Source organism: Lepisosteus platostomus, chromosome 5 (genome assembly GCF_059453375.1).
Source record: "Lepisosteus platostomus isolate fLepPlt1 chromosome 5, fLepPlt1.hap1, whole genome shotgun sequence".
In the NCBI taxonomy this organism is placed as follows: domain Eukaryota; kingdom Metazoa; phylum Chordata; class Actinopteri; order Semionotiformes; family Lepisosteidae; genus Lepisosteus; species Lepisosteus platostomus.
The window spans coordinates 68,935,974-68,955,662 of NC_142615.1; the positions used below are offsets into that span (position 1 = coordinate 68,935,974).

The 19,689-nt window shown below is 49.3% G+C and overlaps 2 protein-coding genes and 1 pseudogene across 2 annotated transcripts in view; 2 read left to right on the top strand and 1 right to left on the bottom strand.

Moving 5' to 3' along the window:
- LOC148671925 (GTPase IMAP family member 7-like) overlaps nucleotides 1-19,689 on the bottom strand; it is a 396,318-nt gene that overhangs the window by 174,493 nt on the left and 202,136 nt on the right. The window lies entirely within an intron of this gene.
- Nucleotides 13,153-14,778, top strand: LOC148671937 (GTPase IMAP family member 9-like; annotated as a pseudogene).
- On the top strand, nucleotides 15,879-17,939 carry LOC148671938 (GTPase IMAP family member 4-like). Its single transcript, XM_088632783.1, has 2 exons — nucleotides 15,879-17,323; nucleotides 17,416-17,939. The coding sequence occupies exon 1, from the start codon at nucleotides 15,945-15,947 to the stop codon at nucleotides 17,289-17,291; it is 1,347 nt and encodes a 448-aa protein (XP_088488909.1). The 5' UTR covers nucleotides 15,879-15,944; the 3' UTR covers nucleotides 17,292-17,323; nucleotides 17,416-17,939.

Genomic DNA, 19,689 nt, shown 5'->3' on the forward strand with positions numbered 1-19,689 from the left:
TTACTCCTATCCTGGAGTCCTTGCACTGGCTTCCGGTCAAATTCCGCGTAGACTTTAAAATCCTCATGCTCACCTACAAGGCTTTACATGGCTTGGCACCTCAATACCTGTCTGAACTTTTATCGCCCTACTCCCCACCTCGCAACCTCCGCTCTTCAAATTCTGCCCTCCTTACTGTCCCCCAAGCCCGTCTACATTGTATGGGCGACAGGGCCTTCTCCTGCTATGCCCCCAAGCTCTGGAACTCTTTACCCAAGGATATTAGAGAGTCACCTTCTCTAAACTCCTTCAAATCCAGACTCAAAACTTTCTTCTTCAGTAAAGCCTTTACTTAACTGGTTCCATTCTTCACCCCTCTGCTCTTCTTAATACCATCTTCCACGGTCTCCTCTATTGTTATTGTTGTATTGTTGTAATTATAATTGTGTCCTGTCTTGTGAAATTTTCTTATTTATTGTTGTAGTCTTCTTATTTATTGTTATTGTCATCCTGTAAAGCGCTTTGAGAAGCCACCTTTAAAGGCGCTATATAAAATAAAGTTTATTATTATTATTATTATAAACAAGCACACTTTTAGAACTGGGTTAATAGGGAGTATAAGATGGAAGCGCGTATCTACAGGAATGAAGGACGGTCTAACTATATTCACGCACTGTGCTGTTTCAGTGCTGGTCACTCCACTGCCTCGGTGGCATGATCACTGAACTGAGGTCGAGTGTTCAAACCCAGCTGGCGCCATCAGTTTCCTTTGAACAAATATTATTGGCATTATCTTGACATTTTTTATATTTCTGAACATCACCACATGTTCGTGCTGTGTGCGGTCCTGTAGGGCGCAGATTCAGGTACAAAGGTTGTTATCGCATCTCTCTCTCTCCGGTTTCACAGGTATTTTCAGAGTAGACTAAGGGCGAGTCCGCCTCCCCCACTCACATGTCCTCTTAGAAAAACAGATTCAAAACACGAAGCTGTGTCAGTCTTCTGTGTGTAAGAAAAATCGGTCTGAACACCATGGCTGCTGGTTTTAATGAGCTGCCGAGTCAAGAACACTTGAATCTTCCTGCTGTCAGCAGTGTTGTGAGTATAGCTGAGCCTCACCTGGATGAAAACGTGACATAATGCATAATCAGCAATCAGGTGATGGAGACTGTGCTGCTCTGCTCTTCCTCTGGTGATCTACAGGCTGTATTTCTCTCGCTGTGACCCTGTGGGTCCAGTCAGTGCGTCATTACGCAGCGATGAGAAACCGCAGGTTTAAAAGAGAGAAAGAGCTCACTGATTAATACCACTGGACATTAATACAGTGACAGAGAGAAGCTCAGATCACACAGCAGGACCTCACACCCGGGGACTGATCTGGGATCTGGGATCTGGGATCTGGGATCTGGGATCTGGGATCTGGGATCTGGGACGGTCGAGTGTGAATTGTGGGGCTCTAGCTGTGCTGAACAGCTCTTGAGCACACTGGAGTCTCTCAGTGACAAGACCACAGGCGTCTTTCCTCTCCTACATCCTCAGAGTAGAACAGAATTGATGACCGTGCTAAACTGAATATTATTGATGACTAAGAGTTCATCCCAACACCTAACTTTCTTAACCCGAGAAATACCGCTCAACACGGCTCCGAGTGAAAAACCCGTCGATCACCAGAGGGAGCAGGACAGCGCAGCCTCCAGTAACCCAGATGAATAGATGTGAAATGAAAGGACACAGGAAGGGCTTCAGAAACAGACGAGGCTTTATTCTCTCGCCCACGTCAGAAGCTGGTTACAGTAACGGTCAGCAAGTCCAAGCGACTCGTTACAATTACACGGCCGTTTGGCTGCGGTGAACATGGATTCTGTCTGGCACGGCCAGATTGTGAAAAATAACTATTTCACGAAACAAGCGTTTCATTTTAATCAAGATGGGGCAAGGGGGTCTTCTCTGTGACCCTCCCTTAGAAAATTAACGTGAAAAAACTAAAAATCAGACAATCTCCAGACACTCACAACAAACATATCAGAAAACATCTACATACTGTGAGTGTCTGGAGACTGTATCTGAGTTTGAGTTTTTGGCCGGACCACAGCCCCATCCTCACACACACCCCCACTCCCCCATCCTCACACACACCCACAGCCCCACCCACCCAAACAAACACCCCCACCCCCACATACACACACCCCCACACACTCAGCCACAGCCCCACCCACACACACCCTCACTCCCCCATTCTCACACACACACCCTCACCGCGCCACACCACACACCCCCACACACACCTCGCCGTGCCCGGCCCCCCCGCCGCATCAAACAGACAATTATTAATATTAATAATTGCTTACACTCATATAGTGCTTTTCTGGACACTCCACTCTACGCGCTTTACAGAATGAGGACTCCCCTCCACCACCACCAAGGTAAGTGGTGATATAAGAGTGTCTGTTTATCAATGAGGTAAAATTGTGTAAAAGTGTAAAAGTGTCTTTTTATCATTGAGAAGACCCCCTTGCCCCATCTTGATTAAAATGAAACGCTTGTTTCGTGAAATAGTTATTTTTCACAATCTGGCCGTGCCAGACAATTTTACCTCAAACCCGTCGAGCTCAATGATAAACCGACACTTTTGACCCAATTTTACCTCAAACCCGTCGAGCTCAATGATAAACCGACACTTTTGACGCAATTTTACCTCAAACCCGTCGAGCTCAATGATAAACCGACACTTTTGACGCAATTTTACCTCAAACCCGTCGAGCTCAATGATAAACAGACACTTTTGACACAATTTTACCTCAAACTCGTCGAGCTCAATGATACAGACACACTTTTACACAATTTCACCACAGACATTTTCTCACTCCTATGACTGTTTTCTCATCAGCCTGAGGACTGAACGATTTCAATGAAGAAACGGAGGGACAAGTCGCCACTCACCGCCACAGCCCGTGAAACATCTTCCGTCTCCAACACGAACAGCAAACGTCCTCTCGGTGCGCAGAAACGTCCAGAAACGCGTTGACTTTGGACTCAGTCAAGTTTAACAGGTGTATAAACGTGCTGAAGAGCCCCAGACTGGCGAAAACTCTGTCAGACCGATTATACTGACACAGTATTATATTATATTAGCGTTACAACACTGATATCATATGATATTGATGAAACTGACGCAAACGCACACTATTCCACTCCTTTGACTCCGATATCTACGTCCGTGAAGAACAAACTGCTGCTCTAGACGACATTATATTTAAAACACACGAATTGAGTGATTGAAACGTGTTCAAACCGCGGTTGACCTGTGGCTTCAGCTCGGCGACGCAGAGACACGGCGTCCATGAGGGCGGGAAAGAAGCAAGCTTGTGTATTCTAATAAAAAGCTGACTAAAACCAATTATTAATGATAAAATAAGGTCAAACTCGGGAAACCGCGGCGGGGCAGGAGCCCTCACGGCGGGAAAGGCGGGAAGCGCGACCGTTAGGAATTCAAACTTCAAACGAGACGCGCACCTGCCCCGAGTTCTCGCAGGGACCGCCCCCCTGTCCCCTCTCAGCCAATGGGCTTCCACCACGGTGGAGTGACGTCCCGCCTCAACCCTCTCCTCCAATGGACATAAGGGACACTCGAGTGACGCTCACAAGAGCCCTCCTCCTCGGGCAGGGCTGTTATCAGCCCTCTGAGTGACTGACCCAGGGTTCACAAGCTGCCCAGGAGGCTCTACTGTACACAGAGAGGGGTGGGAGGGGGGAACAAGCCGATACCCTGGCTCCTCTCAAGAAACTGCTGATGAAGCCGGGATCAATTAACGAGCGATTAATTAACGAGCGAGTTGAACCCTGTGGGTGTCATTCCCAGTGTGGCCCAGCAGCGGGGTGAAGGGGTGCAGGTGGCGGCACCCCATATCCCCCCTCAGAAAAATGACACCTGACCCCCCCGTCTCTGGCCACCTACTGTGTGCGCTTTCAGGAACAGTGACCCGGTTCAGACCCGGTTAAAATCTCGCCGATCCAGCTCGTGGCTCCCTGGTTCGGTACCAACAGAGTGGACCGGGTCGAGACAGCAGGACCGTCAGGCTGCGCTGTTGAACTCGAACCATCAGGAAGGATAGCAGTCATTTCACACAGACACCAGCGCCAGCAACCCCCAGCAGGAACACGCAGACTCCACACACACAGACACCAGCGCCAGCAACCCACAGCAGGAACACGCAGACTCCACACACACAGACACCAGCGCCAGAGACCCCCAGCAGGAACACACAGACACCAGCGACCTACAGCAGGAACACGCAGACTCCACGCACACAGACACCAGAGACCCCCAGCAGGAACACGCAGACTCCACACACACAGATACCAGCACCAGTGACCCCCAGCAGGAACACACAGACTCCACACACACAGATACCAGCACCAGTGACCCCCAGCAGGAACACGCAGACACCAGCGACCTACAGCAGGAACACGCAGACTCCACACACACAGACACCAGCGACCCCCCAGCAGGAACACGCAGACTCCACACACACAGACACCAGCGACCCCCAGCAGGACCACGCAGACTCCACACACACAGATACCAGCACCAGCGACCCCCAGCAGGAACACGCAGACTCCACACACACAGACACCAGCGCCAGCGACCCCCAGCAGGAACACGCAGACTCCACACACACAGACACCAGCGCCAGAGACCCCCAGAAGGAACACACAGACACCAGCGACCTACAGCAGAAACACGCAGACTCCACACACACAGACACCAGCGACCCCCAGCAGGAACACGCAGACTCCACACACACAGACACCAGCGACCCCCAGCAGGAACACACAGACTCCACACACACAGACACCAGAGACCCCCAGCAGGAACACGCAGACTCCACACTCGCTTCTTTGACACAGTTTCACTCGCTTGTCCTCGCCGCCCGGCTCAGGGGACGAGTGAGGACAGATTCAGGGAAAGAGCAGCACCGACAGTGAGTCTCTGGGGAAAAGAGAGACTCTTTCTCTGAGGAGCAGGGCGGTATTGGCTTCAACATGCTTGCTGGAGGTGCTGTGGTTCCAGTTTGCGATGTGATGAGAACAGAGATTCGTCCAGCAGTTTCAGGACTCAACCTAAAAAGTGACTTTTTAGCTGATGTGACAGAGGACCAGCCTAGAGGACCAGGTATTGAAGAGAAACAGGAACGTGTGTTTTTACCTCCTTCCAGCTGAAGTACAGCAGTAGAAACCTACTGTTCGCTTCTTTAGAATGATACAGACACGCTGTTGGAAAACAAAGGTGATTATGAGAGAAGTAGTTGAATAAAAATCGGAATCAAGCCCTGCAGGACTAAAGGGATCCTGTCTGTTGTAACAGAGCTGACTGACAGGAGCTGGTATTTCATACCAGACCGAGAGGATTATACTAGGGAGAATAACAGAAAGTCAGGAGATCAAATATTGTAGGGTTACACGTTTCAGGACTCCCGTCTCCTGTGGACACACACACCTGTGGGGTCGTGTCAGGGCAGGAGTCCCACATTGTAAACCAGTGTAAACTGGAACTGGGACCAACCCGGATCAAGACCAGACCAGACCTGAGAGCTTCAGGACTCTCTCCCACTGGTGTCCTTTTCTCTCTCTCTCGGAGCGTCGCTTAGCAACCGGCGCCAGTTCTGCTCTTTGATGATCGGCTCAGGAGAATAAAGTCGATATAAAAACATAAAAGTCAATTTCTCTCCCTCCTCTGTCTGAACATAAGAGAGATTACAAACCAGAGACACAGACAGGACACTGTAAGAGTAGAGGTGTCGTCAATGACACACACAGTATGTATAAATATAAAAAAAGTCCTGCTCAGTACAACAACACTGTGTGTGAGAGTAGGGGTGTGACCCCAGTGTCCCGACTGCTGGTCAGTACAGATCAGGACACTGTGTGTGAGAGTAGGGGTGTGACCCCAGTGTCCCGACTGCTGGTCAGTACAGATCAGGACACTGTGTGTGAGAGTAGGGGTGTGGACCCCAGTGTCCCGACTGCTGGTCAGTACAGATCAGGACACTGTGTGTGAGAGTAGGGGTGTGGACCCCAGTGTCCCGACTGCTGTTCAGTACAGATCAGGACACTGTGTGTGAGAGTAGGGGTGTGGACCCCAGTGTCCCGACTGCTGGTCAGTACAGATCAGGACACTGTGTGTGAGAGTAGGGGTGTGGACCCCAGTGTCCCGACCTCTGGTCAGTACAGATCAGGACACTGTGTGTGAGAGTAGGGGTGTGGACCCCAGTGTCCCGACTGCTGGTCAGTACAGATCAGGACACTGTGTGTGAGAGTAGGGGTGTGGACCCCAGTGTCCCGACCTCTGGTCAGTACAGATCAGGACACTGTGTGTGAGAGTAGGGGTGTGGACCCCAGTGTCCCGACTGCTGGTCAGTACAGATCAGGACACTGTGTGTGAGAGTAGGGGTGTGGACCCCAGTGTCCAAGGATGCTGGTAAGAGTTGATCTGGGTATTCTGGTGTTTTATTTTGCTCTTACTGATGAACCTGCTCAGTTGGTGATTAACTTTATGAATCCACTAGGTGGCGCCAGAGCAGCGTCACACCGAGGACAGGAAGCCCGACACCTCACATCAGCAGGAAGAGACTGAGAGAGACAGATGGCAGCGTGTAGGAGCTCAGCGCTCAGCCCTGGTGAGTTTTCTCTTGTTCTGCCTGTCAGAGTGTCGGTAAGGGAGTCACTGAGGATCTCTTCTCTGTCACAGAGCACAGCAGCAGCTGGAGAAGTTTCCTGTCTGATGAGAGTGTGTTCTGTGTGTCAGACACACAGGGTCTTCTGAACTAGGAGAGAGACAGGAGCTGATGTACTTTGAGTTTCTGCTGTCAGCGATCAGAGATCGGTAGTGTAAACTCAAGCTGTTTGGGATTCACTAAATATTTTGATAAGGTGTTTATTTAATGTAAAATGATTGATGTAAAACCTGACTGTTGGCTGGTGGTATTGGATTCACACTATTAGTATTCATGATGCTCAGATATGATCGTTTCCTGTTTGTTGCTCAGGGGCCGTGTTTATTGTACAGCTGATAATACCAGAGAGGAATCAGTACAGATGAACAACAGAGGAATTTATTTGGCCCGTAATTAGTAGTGATTCCAGGTTCTCGTGCAGCTGTTTTGTACTGTCCTGACTGGGCAGCTTGTTCCCCCCTCCAGCCCCCCTCTGTGTACAGTAGAGCCTCCTGTCCTGACTGGAGGAGCTCACCAGCTGTTTCTGGAGAGAAGCCAGGATATCAGCTTGTTCCCCTCTCCCACCCCTCTCTGTGTACAGTAGAGCCTCCCACTCCTGATTTTAAGTCTTAGTGTTGCTTTGAGTTTCAGTGTTAATTCTGAAGAACTCTGAGGTGTCAATATCTAACTGGTCTTTAATGATGACTGACTGTCACTGAGGATGTTGAATATTTTGTATATATATATGGTTCACCATCTTCACCCTGTCAGTGTGGGACACTCCTTTCAGACTGAAGAGACTCAGTTCCTCCAGCTTGTCAGTTTCAATGTTTTTAAACTAACATCATGCTAGTTCTCTTCAGTGTGGATCACAGTAGATAGTTTCTAAGCGGTTTGAAACTATATAACACAGAAAGTTCCCAAACATGTCTTTATGAAATGTGACATTTTAGACTCACTACTGAAGAATCAGGATGGACTGAATGATTTTACAGTTTTTTACATGTATTTTTAAAATAAGGTGGTATAAAGGTTCATACTGAACACAGGAGTCCCATATGTGTCTGAACTGCCACTGGACACTCAGAGTGTTAGTGGGACTCTACAGGGCCCTCCAGAAGTATTGGCACCCTTGGTAAAGATGAACACGGAAGACATTGGAAAAATGTCTGTGTTGTTTATCAGATGAGAGAAATCTAACCATTCAGTGAGGTTAAATTATTCTCAGAAAAACAATCCTTATGAAAAATAAACATGTACTATTGAGAGAACAGTTAAAAATAAAAAAATATTTAATTTAAATTGTAAGAATACAGAATAAGAATGTTGTAAGAATACAGTCTGATTAACATTAACAGAACATTTTTGTATACCACAGAGAATACACAGAAATCTCAATAATCTGTGATTTTTCCTCTCTCACGGGGCAGGGACAATAGGAAAGATATAGAAAAGTTTTTATCGTGAATTTTAAATGGGATGAAGAGTGAAGATATCTGTGATGAGAACTTTATAATGTAAATAATCTGTGATCTTTCTCTCTGACAGAGAGGAGATGGGCTGATTCCCATGAGGCACCACAGGGTCTCTCAGAGATCAGGATCGTGCTGCTGGGCCAGAGATGGTCTGAGAAGAGCTCAGCAGGAAACACCATCCTGGGCAGAGAGGAGTTTGAGACTAAGAGAAGACCTCAGGAGTCTCAGGAGTCTGGGGGGATGAGCTGACAGACACAACCATTGAGCAGCACGTTGAGAGAGGAGGGAAGGAGCTCCAGTGGCTGGTGGAGAAGTGTGGGAACAGGTATCATGTTCTCAACAACAAGAACAGGGGCGACCGCACTCAGGTCACAGAGCTGCTGGAGAAGATAGAGGACATGGTGACAGAAATGAGTGTCTTTCCTTACATGATGGACAGAAAACTTCCATCTGGAACTTCCTTCCTGGTCGGCGTCTCTCAGTACCTCAGCAGCAGCTCTGACCTGTGACCTGTGACCTGTAACCCCCCCCGCCCCCCTTCTGGGTGGAGTCCGACTGTGACGGGAGAGGCCCTCGAGTCCGGCCCGATACCGATACCCATACCGGCCAGCCGGACCCAAACCCGAGCTCGGACCCGGACCGCTGCCGCCCGGAGAGGGGAGTCCGAGTCCATGGCGCCTTATCGCTCTGTTTGTTTATTGATTGATTTCCTTCGTGGCTTATTTATTTATCTATCTTATTGACAGAGAGACTCGTGCGTCTTATTGATGGAGAGTATTTCAGTGAGAGCGGAGGTGGTGCTACTCTTCCTTCACTGTGAGGAACTGGAATGGTTCTCCATGATTTGTCGTTGTATTATCGATCGGTCGATGACAGCGAGTGAAATGATCGCGAGGTGGGGGGGTTTCACTCCCTTCTCCCACCCCCACAAAAACACCACCACCCACGCTCCCCGGCGAGAGACGGAGCCCTGGACTTCCAATTCCTGTTGCTTTCTTGTGTGGGAATGGCAGGCGAGCCCCAGGTGTGGACGTGTTTCTGCGTCGCTCAAGCAGACTCCCACGGACACGCCTGTGAGGTCGCGGGTCGTCTTCATTTTTAACCTTCTTGCGTTCATCGTGAGTGAGGGGAGGGGGAGAGGGGCGGTTTCTCCTCTGAAACTGACTGAGGTCTTTGTTTGTGTTTCCTAAGTCTTTATTTCAACAGTAGAGATGCCCCCCCAAAAAATGCTTAAAAAAAAGCGAATGTATTGAAATAAAAAAGGAAATTCGACCTTAAAAGCAGGACAGGAGGGAGTATTTCGCCACAGTAACGCCCAGAGGACTAAGACTGACCGCCCCTTGGTCCGAAATCCCCAGACCCCACCGGATCGCTCTCCTTTCTCCGCCTGGCCGTGGCCTGGGGTTCCTCGTGAGGAAGGGAGCCCCCGGTCTCTGTATGTTCTTTGAGCAGATGAATAAAAACGGAGAAGCAGCGGTGTGGTTTGTGTTTGTTCTGGGGAGGGATTGACGCTGCAGGAGGTCAATCAGCGCTCAGGCACCTGCGGTTAAGAGGGGGTCTGTACACAGAGAGGGGTGGGAGGGGGGAACAAGCCGATACCCTGGCTTCTCTCCAGACACAGCTGAGTGAGCTCCTCCAGTCAGGACAGGGGCTCTACTGTACACAGAGAGGGGTGGGAGAGGGGAACAAGCCGATACCCTGGCTTCTCTCCAGACACAGCTGGGTGAGCTCCTCCAGTCAGGACAGGGGGCTCTACTGTACACAGAGAGGGGTGGGAAGGGGGAACAAGCCGATACCCTGGCTTCTCTCCAGACAGAGCTGGGGGAGGGGCGAACAAGCCGATGAGCTGCTCAGGTCCGTTATCTACTGTCTGACTCCTGTCTGCTCTCCTGCTCTCTCTGGCCTGCTGTTTCCCCGATCTGTCTCTCTCCTGAAGCAGTTCAGCTCTGGCCTCTGACTTCTGGTGCCTTGTCTCCCCCTGGTAGGGACAGCGCAGTACTGCGGCACCTCATTGACTTCATCGATCCAGACGGGTGTGGACCCCAGTGTCCCGACTGCTGGTCAGTACAGATCAGGACACTGTGTGAGAGAGTAGGGGTGTGACCCCAGTGTCCCGACTGCTGGTCAGTACAGATCCGGGACACTGTATGTGAAAGTAGGGGTGTGGACCCCAGTGTCCCGACTGCTGGTCAGTACAGATCAGGACAGTGTGTGTGAGAGTAGGGGTGTGGACACCAGTGTCCAAGGATGCTGGTAAGAGTTGATCTGGGTATTCTGGTGTTTTTTTTGCTCTTACTGATGAACCTGTTCAGTTGGTGATTAACTTTATGAATCCACTAGGTGGCGCCAGATCAGCGTCACAGCGAGGACAGGAAACCCGCCACCTCACATCAGCAGGAAGAAAAGGAGAGAGAGAGAGATGGCAGCGCTCAGCCCTGGTGAGTTTTCTCTTGTTCTGCCTCTCAGAGTGTCGGTAAGGGAGTCATTGAGGGTCTCTTCTCTGTCACAGAGCACAGCAGCAGCTGGAGAAGTGTCTTCCTGTCTGCTGGGAGTTTGTTCTGTCTGTCAGACACACAGGGTCTGAACTAGGAGAGAGACAGAAACTGTTTTACTTTCACTTTCTTTTGTTGGGGATCAGAGATCGGTACTGTCAACTCAAGCTGTTTGGGATTCACTAAATATTTTAATAAGGTGTTTATTTAATGTAAAATGATTGATGTAAAACCTGACTGTTGGCTGGTGGTATTGGATTCACACTATTAGTATTCATGATGCTCAGATATGATCGTTTCCTGTTTGTTGCTCAGGGGCCGTGTTTATTGTACAGCTGATAATACCAGAGAGGAATCAGTACAGATGAACAACAGAGGAATTTATTTGGCCCGTAATTAGTAGTGATTCCAGGGTCTCGTGCAGCTGTTTCTCCAGTGCTGACTGGGCAGCTTGTTCCCCCCTCCCGCCCCTCTCTGTGTACAGTAGAGCTTCCTGTCCTGACTGGAGGAGCTCACCCAGCTGTGTCTGGAGAGAAGCCAGGGTATCAGCTTGTTCCCCTCTCCCACCCCTCTCTGTGTACAGTAGAGCCTCCAACTCCTGATTTTAAGTCTTAGTGTTGCTTTGAGTTTCAGTGGTAATTCCGAGGAGCTCTGAGGTGTCAATATCTAACTGGTCTTTAATGATGACTGACTGTCACTAAGGATGTTGAATATTTTGTATATATATATGGTTCACTATCTTCACCCTGTCAGTGTGGGACACTGCCTTCAGACTAAAGAGACTCAGTTCCTCCAGCCTGTCAGTTTCACTGTTTTTAAACTAACACCATGCTAGTTCTCTTCAGTGTGGATCACAGTAGATCGTTTCTAAGCGGTTTGAAACTATACAACACACAGATTTCCCAGCCAGGTGGCTGAGTCCCAAACATGTCTTTATGAAATGTGACATTTTAGACTCACTACTGAAGAATCAGGATGGACTGAATGATTTTACAGTTTTTACATGTATTTTTAAAATAAGGAGGTATAAAGGTTCATTCTGAACACAGGAGTCCCATATGTGTCTGAACTGCCACTGGACACTCAGAGTGTTAGTGGGACTCTACAGGGCCCTCCAGAAGTATTGGCGCCCTTGGTAAAGATGAGCAAGGAAGGTGATGGAAAAAATGTCTGTGTTGTTTATCAGATGAGAGATATCTGACCTTTCAGTGAAGTTAAATTATTCTAAGAAAAAAAATCCTGATGAAAAATAAACATGTACTATTGAGAGAACAGTTAAAAATAAAATATATATATTTTATATAAATTGTAAGAATACAGAATAAGAATGTTGTAAGAATACAGTCTGATTACCTAACATTAACAGAACATTTTTGTATACCACAGAGAATACACAGAAAATTAACCTCAATCTGTGATTTTCCTCTCTCACAGGGCAGGGACAATAGAAAAGATATAGAGAAGTTTTTATCGTAAATTTGAAATGGGATGAAGAGTGAAGATATCTGTGATGAGAACTTTATCATGTAAATAATCTGTGATCTTTCTCTCTGACAGGGGAGGGACAGGCTGATGCCCATGAGGCACCACAGCGTCTCTCAGGGATGGGCTTCTCAGTTGATCTGTTAGTGTCAAAGGCAGCTCTGAAGTCCTGCAGGACAGGAGTGGGTGAAAGAGCCCATCAGCAGATCATTAGAACCCCAGACAAGAGCTGTTTCTGTACATCAGTCTGAAGGACTCGTCACAGCTTGTCTGCAGATCAGCGAGTCTGTGACTGAACAGCAGCAGCCTGTTGTAGAATCTGTGTCAAACAGGGTAAGATGGAGAATTACTGAACAGCCTGGAGTCTGAATTCTGCTTTGTTAACAAAGTGGTCAAGACTGCAGGTCTCAGGGTTGAAGGGACAGTTCCTGACCGACAGACACTGAATCACTGCAGCTCAGCCCAGCAGTGGGGATGTGGTACCAGGAACATGAGGTGGAGTTTATTCCACTGACAGGTGCTGAGAAGCATTAAGCCGGTTTCTCTCTTGTCATCCTCTGATAAAGACACAGTGGACTCTGACTCTGGACTCTGGGTGGGGTCAGTTTCAGAGTGAAATACAGGCTGAGATGGAGAATTACTGAACAGAGTGAAATACCAGCAGGATGATTGCACTGGACTGCACACTCTCCTAGAGTGCTGTTCTTCACTGGGGTGAAGAGATTATCTCTCCTTCTTCAATTAATGTCCTTCTACACTCTGCACCTGTAACAGTACAGTAATGCAGCATGACTGTTGTTGCTTGAGGCCAGTATATAAACACAGATTCTTCATATTAAACTTGAGTCACTTTGGGAAACAATATCTGACACAAGTGAAAATCATGAACATCAGGTAAAACTATGTAGTTATCATGATGCCCAGGACTATAGGTTTCTTTTATAATGACTTAAGTTTTGACTCTTGAGCAAACTGAACCCTTCTTATCATTGGAGAGGCTCGTCTCCTCTCATGTGTCACCTCTCTGATGCTCCTGTCTCTCCTCCTGTTGCAGTGAGTGAAGTCGAACCCAGACTCCAGCCCCGCCCCTCTGAGCTGAGACTGGTACTGCTGGGCAGGACTGGTGCTGGGAAGAGCGCAGCAGGAAACACCATCCTGGGCTCAGAGGAGTTTGACACTAAGGGAGTAACTGTGGAATGTGTGAAGAGACAGGGAGAAGTAGCTGGGAGGCAGATCACTGTGGTCGACACTCCAGGCTGGGATGTGTGGCTGATAAGGAATGATCCACAGCAGATCAGACAGGAGGTTGTGAAGATTGTGTCTCTGTGTCCCCCAGGACCCCACACTTGAGATTAATGTGGACTCAATCACAGACTGGAGATCAGTGAAGGAACATCTGGAGCTTCTCAGTGAGAGAGTGTGGAGACACACAATAGTGCTGTTCACCTGGGGGGACAGACTGAGAGACACAACCATTGAGAGAAGAGGGAAGGAGCTCCAGTGTCTGGTGGAGAAGTGTGGGAACAGGTATCATGTTCTCAACAACAAGAACAGGGCAGACCGCACTCAGGTCACCGAGCTGCTTGAGAAGATAGAGGACATGGTGGCAGGAAACTATGGGCTGTACTTCACTACTGACATCAAAGAAATAAACACTGAACTGGAGAAATATATCAGACAGAGGGAGGAGCAGAGACAGAGAGAGACAGAGGAGCTGAGACTGAGGTTGGAGGAGAGACAGAGAGAGACAGAGGAGCTGAGACAGAAGTATGAAAGAAGGGAGAGAGAGAGAGAAGAGGAGCTCAGACAGAGGTTGGAGGAGGAGTGGAGCAAGAGAGAAGAGGAGCTGAAGGAGAAGATGAGAAAGACACTGGAGGAAGAGGAGCTGGAGAAAGAGACAGAGGAGCCCAGACTGTCTATCAAGAGGAGGAACAGTAAAGACTTCATCCCTCCCGACAGTGAGTGTGATTGATGCTGTATTACTGAGTCACTGATTTTACTGCTCATCAGACTGAGAGATTCAACCATCTTGTGTCCTGTTAGGAATTAAAATCATACTGTGCTCCGCTCTGTACTGCGTTACTAACACAGTGGCACACAGATCTGTGTCTGTTTAAATCCTCTGTGCTGTAATTGAACTGTTTTCTCTCAGGGAGATTAGATTTAATCCATCACACAGCAGCTCAGTCTCTGTAATCTGTTCCTCAAGACTGTCGGACCAACACTCAATCAATCAAGGTTTATTGATCGATGCACGAACAGTACAGCACACAGCGGTGTTGTCAGCATTGAAATCTGCGAGCTCGTTAAAGGCTCGTTAAGAGGGATGGAAGAGTTGGAGGACAGGAATTTATAGGGGTTAACATTGGGATACAACAGATTACACAATTGCAATTCACAGATTGTGTGGAAGTAACACAAGGATAGGAGGTATTTAGCTGTCCTGACAGTAGTAGGGTACAGGATAGGAGGTATTGAGGTCTCCTGACAGTAGTAGGCTACAGGGTAGGAGGTATTTAGGTGTCCTGACAGTAGTAGGGTACAGGGTAGGAGGTATTTAGGTGTCCTGACAGTAGTAGGGTACAGGGTAGGAGGTATTTAGGTGTCCTGACAGTAGTAGGGTACAGGGTAGGAGGTATTGAGGTCTCCTGACAGTAGTAGGCTACAGGGGAGGAGGTAATTAGGTGTCCTGACAGTAGTAGGGTACAGAGTAGGAGGTATTTAGGTGTCCTGACAGTAGTAGGGTTCAAGGTAGGAGGTATTTAGGTATTTAGGTGTCCTGACAGTGGTAGGGTACAGGGAAGGAGGTATTTAGTGCTCTTCGTAGGTGTCCTAAGAGTGCCAGTGCCCCCTGTCAGTTCAAGGAGGTAACTGCAGGTGTCTGCTGTGGTTGGCTGTTCAGCAGTCTTACTGCCTGGGGGAAGAAGCTGTTCTGACACCTGGTGGTCTTGGTCTGATACTTCAGTACCGTTTTCCAGATGGTAGTAGAGAGAGCAAGTTGTGTTTAGGGTGACTGGGGTCCCTGAGGATGGACCTGGCCTTCTTGAGGCATCTTACAGAGTGGATATCCTCTGTGTTCAGTAGCGCAGCCGGTAGTGTTCTGAGCCAGTGTCACCACCCTCTGGAGGACCCTGAGCTTGGTGACGAGCCTTGAGGGTACGATGGTGTTGAATGCTGAGCTGTAATCAACAACAACATTCTCACATACGTTTCTCTCTCGTCCAGGTGTGAGAGGGCAGTGTGTAGAGGAGTGGTGATGGCCTCCTCAGTTGATCTGTTAGTGTCAAAGGCAGCTCTGAAGTCCAGCAGGACAGGAGTGGGTGAAAGAGCCCATCAGCAGATCATTAGAACCCCAGACAAGAGCTGTTTCTGTACATCAGTCTGAAGGACTCGTCACAGCTTGTCTGCAGATCAGCGAGTCTGTGACTGAACAGCAGCAGCCTGTTGTAGAATCTGTGTCAAACAGGGTGAGATGGAGAATTACTGAACAGAGTGAAATGCCAGCAGGATGATTGCACTGGACTGCACACTCTCCTAGAGTGCTGTTCTTCACTGGGGTGAAGAGATTATCTCTCCTTCTTCAATTAATGTCCATCTACACTCTGCCCCTGTAACAGTACAGTACTGCAGCATGACTGTTGTTGCTTGAGGCCAGTATATAAACACAGACTTTTCAGATGAAACTTGAGTCACTTTGAAAAATAGGTCTGACACAAGTGAAAATCATGAACATCAGGTAAAACTGTAGTTAGTTGATACTCAAGGTTAATTCCCAGATGTTCATTCTGTAAGATTCCTTCATAATGACTTTTAAGTTTTGTCTCTTGAGCAAACTGAACCCTTCTTATCTGTGGAGAGGTTGGTCTCCTCTCATGTGTCACCTCCCTGATGCTCCTGTCTCTCCTCCTGTTGCAGTGAGTGAAGTCGAACCCAGACTCCAGCCCCGCCCCTCTGAGCTGAGACTGGTGCTGCTGGGCAGGACTGGTGCTGGGAAGAGCGCAGCAGGAAACGCCATCCTGGGCTCAGAGGAGTTTCCCTCTGAAGCCAGCAGCTCCGCGGTCACTCAGGAGAGCCGGAAGAGGACAGGACAAGTGTCCGGGAGACGGGTGACTGTGGTGGACACTCCAGACTGGCTCTACGCCGGACTGTCTGAGGGGGACAGGAGACGGGATGTGGGGCTCTGTGTTAACCTGTCTGCCCCGGGACCCCACGCCTTCCTCCTGGTGACCCCGCTGGGCCGATCCTCAGGGGAGGAGAGGAGGACACTGGAGACAGTCCTGGAGATATTCGGGGAGAGGGCCCTAGGACACACCATGGTCCTGCTCACCCACGCTGATGAGCTGGCCAGCAGGACGCTGGAGGAGTCTGTGCACACAGGCAGCAGGGAGCTCCAGTGGCTGCTGGAGAAGTGTGGGAACAGGTATCACGCCCTCAACAACAAGGACAGGGGCAGCACTCAGGTCACAGAGCTGCTGGAGAAGATAGAGGAGCTGGTAGCAGGAAACAAGGGCAGCTACTACAGCACTGAGACGTACCAGGAGGCCGCGTCCCAGGTCAGACAGAGGCAACTGCAGATCCTGAGGGACAGAGAGGAGAGCAAACAGAGGGAGGAGGAGAGACTGAGGGAGAAGCACCAGAAGGAGCTGCAGAACCACCTCCGCAGGATGGAGGAGGAGATCCAGACACGAGAGGAGAAGATCAGAGCGCTGGAGGAGAAGATAGCAGAGCTGGAGGAGAGGCTGAGGGAGGAGAGGGATGAGGGGAGGAGGAGAGAGCTGGAGAAGGAGCTGAGGAGAGAAAGAGGGGAGAGAGAGAGGCTGCAGAGAGAGATGGAGGAGGTGAGAGAGGAGCAGGAGAGGGAGAGGAGAGAGAGAGAGGAGACACACAGAAGGGAGATGGAGGAGCTCAGGCAGCACTATGAGGAAAAGGCCAGAGAGGAGGCAGAGAGACACAGAGAGACTCTCCAGCAGGTCAGTGTGTCGACAACACAGTTCACTCCAGCAGGACAGGAGCACAGGAGCTGCAGGAGGGAGATCGAGGAGCTGAGAGAGACAGTAGAGAGATACAGAGAGACAGTAGAGAGACAAAACACAGTGATAGACAGACTCACTGTGTGGCATCAGAGACACACAGGAGATACAGGAGAGTGATTGAGGACCACAAGCAGCACATCGAGAAGAAGGTCACAGAAGATGACTGAGACAAGAGCACATACAGCCCGCAGACACACAAGAGCACACACAGCCCGCAGACACACAAGAGCACACACAGTAGTCACAACGTAGTCTCACACACAACCTGAAGGCACTCAAGAATACACAACCCTCAGACACATAGAGAACACACACAGCCCACTGACACAATGAGCAGACACACACAGGCCACAGACACAACCCTCAGACACACACAGCCCACAGACAGGAGAGAGAAACAGACAGGAGATCGAGGAGCTGAGAGAGAGCTGAAGACACTGAGACAGGAGCAGGAGAGGGAGAGGAGGAGCTCAGGCAGTGTTATCCGAGTGACAGAGAGATACAGAGACACTGCCGCAGGTCAGTCACTGATCCACACAGTCTTTCCCAGCAGGAGAGGAAGACCGGATACTTCCTGGACACAGAGTGAGGACTCTCCACTGAAACACTGATCTCTTCCTCGTAAGAGATCCGACTCACTGAAAACCTGCCCTTAGTGCCCCATGTGAAGAAAACTAACTTTAAATAATGTTCTATTTTGATCATGTTTGTATTTTGCTATTCTTTGTGTATATATATAAATGTCATGAATGCTTTTGGATATAATTCTGACATTGTATATTTGTATGTAACAGAATATATTGTAGCATTTACAGGTTCTTCTCAGGACAAAGGACCAGTGGAGACGCAATAAACGAACCAGGCTTTATTCTTTATCAACCACAGAGTATACACACACATGACGGAACACGCACACATCTTTAGGGTGGTAATTACTTAACGACTTAACAACAAGCTATACAGTACACTTATAGGGGCGCTTCCTCCTCACAACCGGGCGTTACAGTATGTGTATATGTGTATATGTGTACTTTATTCTCCTGATAATCAAAGAGCAGAACCGGCTCGTCCGGCAACTGGGACTTTATATCTCGCAACTGCGACTTAAAATCTCAGAATCACGACTTTATTTCTGGTCATTGGGACTTTATCTCTCGCAACGGCGACTTACAATCTCAGAATCACGACTTTATTTCTGGTCATTGGGACTTTATATCTCGCAATTTCGAGTCAGAAAAGTCATAATTTCGAGATCTAAAGCCGAAACGGCGAGAAACCGCGGCGCGTTTTTTTTTCTTTCCACTCCCTGGCGGACACGGCTTCCACAGAGGAGGGAGAGAAATGGACTTTTATGTTTTTATATCGACTTTATTCTCCTGAGCCGATCATCAAAGAGCAGAACTGGCGCCAAAACCCGCTTCCGGCTCGTCCTCCGGGTGCCGCTGCGGCGCCGGTTGCTAAGCGACGCTCCGAGCCCGAGCGCTCGAGCTCCTCTCGGGGCGGTTTTATTCCCAGCTGAGGAGCCGCTCCTGTCCTGGAAATCCCGGGAAGGACTGGGACTCCCCTCCTGTGGGCTGGGAGGCTCTTCCCGGGTGTTTCCGCAGACGAGGGGAGTCCTGGTGTCCTGGGAAAAGGCCCCCTGTGCTGCGGGCGTCTCCGAGAGAAACGGGCTGTTTGTGTGGGAAGATGCTCTTTCCTCAGGAGGGGAAGAGCCGAGCGGGAAGGAAAGTTCTGGAAGTGCGTCTCCTCTCCGGCTGCTCCAGTCCCAGTGACGGCGACACCGAGACAGGACAGGAGGGACGAGCGGGTCCTCTTTCCCACACGGGGTGTTAGTGGGGTTTGTTAGGACACAGGACAGAGAGAGAGAAAAGGACACCAGTGGGAGAGAGTCCTGAAGCTCTCAGGTCTGGCCTTGATCCGGGTTGGTCCCAGTCCCAGTTTACACTGGTTTACAATGTGGGGCTTCTGCCCTGACACGACCCCACAGGTGTGTCTCCACAGGAGACGGGAGTCCTGTAACATGTAACCCTACAATATTTGATCTCCTGTCTGTCTGTTATTCTCCCCAGTATAATCCTCTCAGTCTGGTATGAAATACCAGCTCCTGTCAGTCAGCTCTGTTACAACAGGCAGGATCCCTTTAGTCCTGCAGGGCTTGATTCCGATTTTTATTCAACTACTTCTCTCATAATCACCTTTGTTTTCCAACAGCGTTTCTGTATCATTCTAAAGAAGCGAACAGTAGGTTTCTACTGCTGTACTTCAGCTGGAAGGAGGTAAAAACACACGTTCCTGTTTCTCTTCAATACCTGGTCCTCTAGGCTTTCCTCTGTCACATCAGCTAAAAAGTCACTTTTTAGTCCTGAAACTGCTGGACGAATCTCTGTTCTCATCACATCGCAAACTGGAACCACAGCACCTCCAGCGAGCCTGTCGAAGCCAATACCGCCCTGCTCCTCAGAGAAAGAATCTCTCTTTTCCCCAGTGACTCACTGTCGGTGCTGCTCTTTCCCTG

Excerpts from the sequence above, each read along its gene's own strand:
- LOC148671938 (XM_088632783.1), top strand. The coding sequence starts at position 15,945 with ATGACTTTTAAGTTTTGTCTCTTGAGCAAACTGAACCCTTCTTATCTG.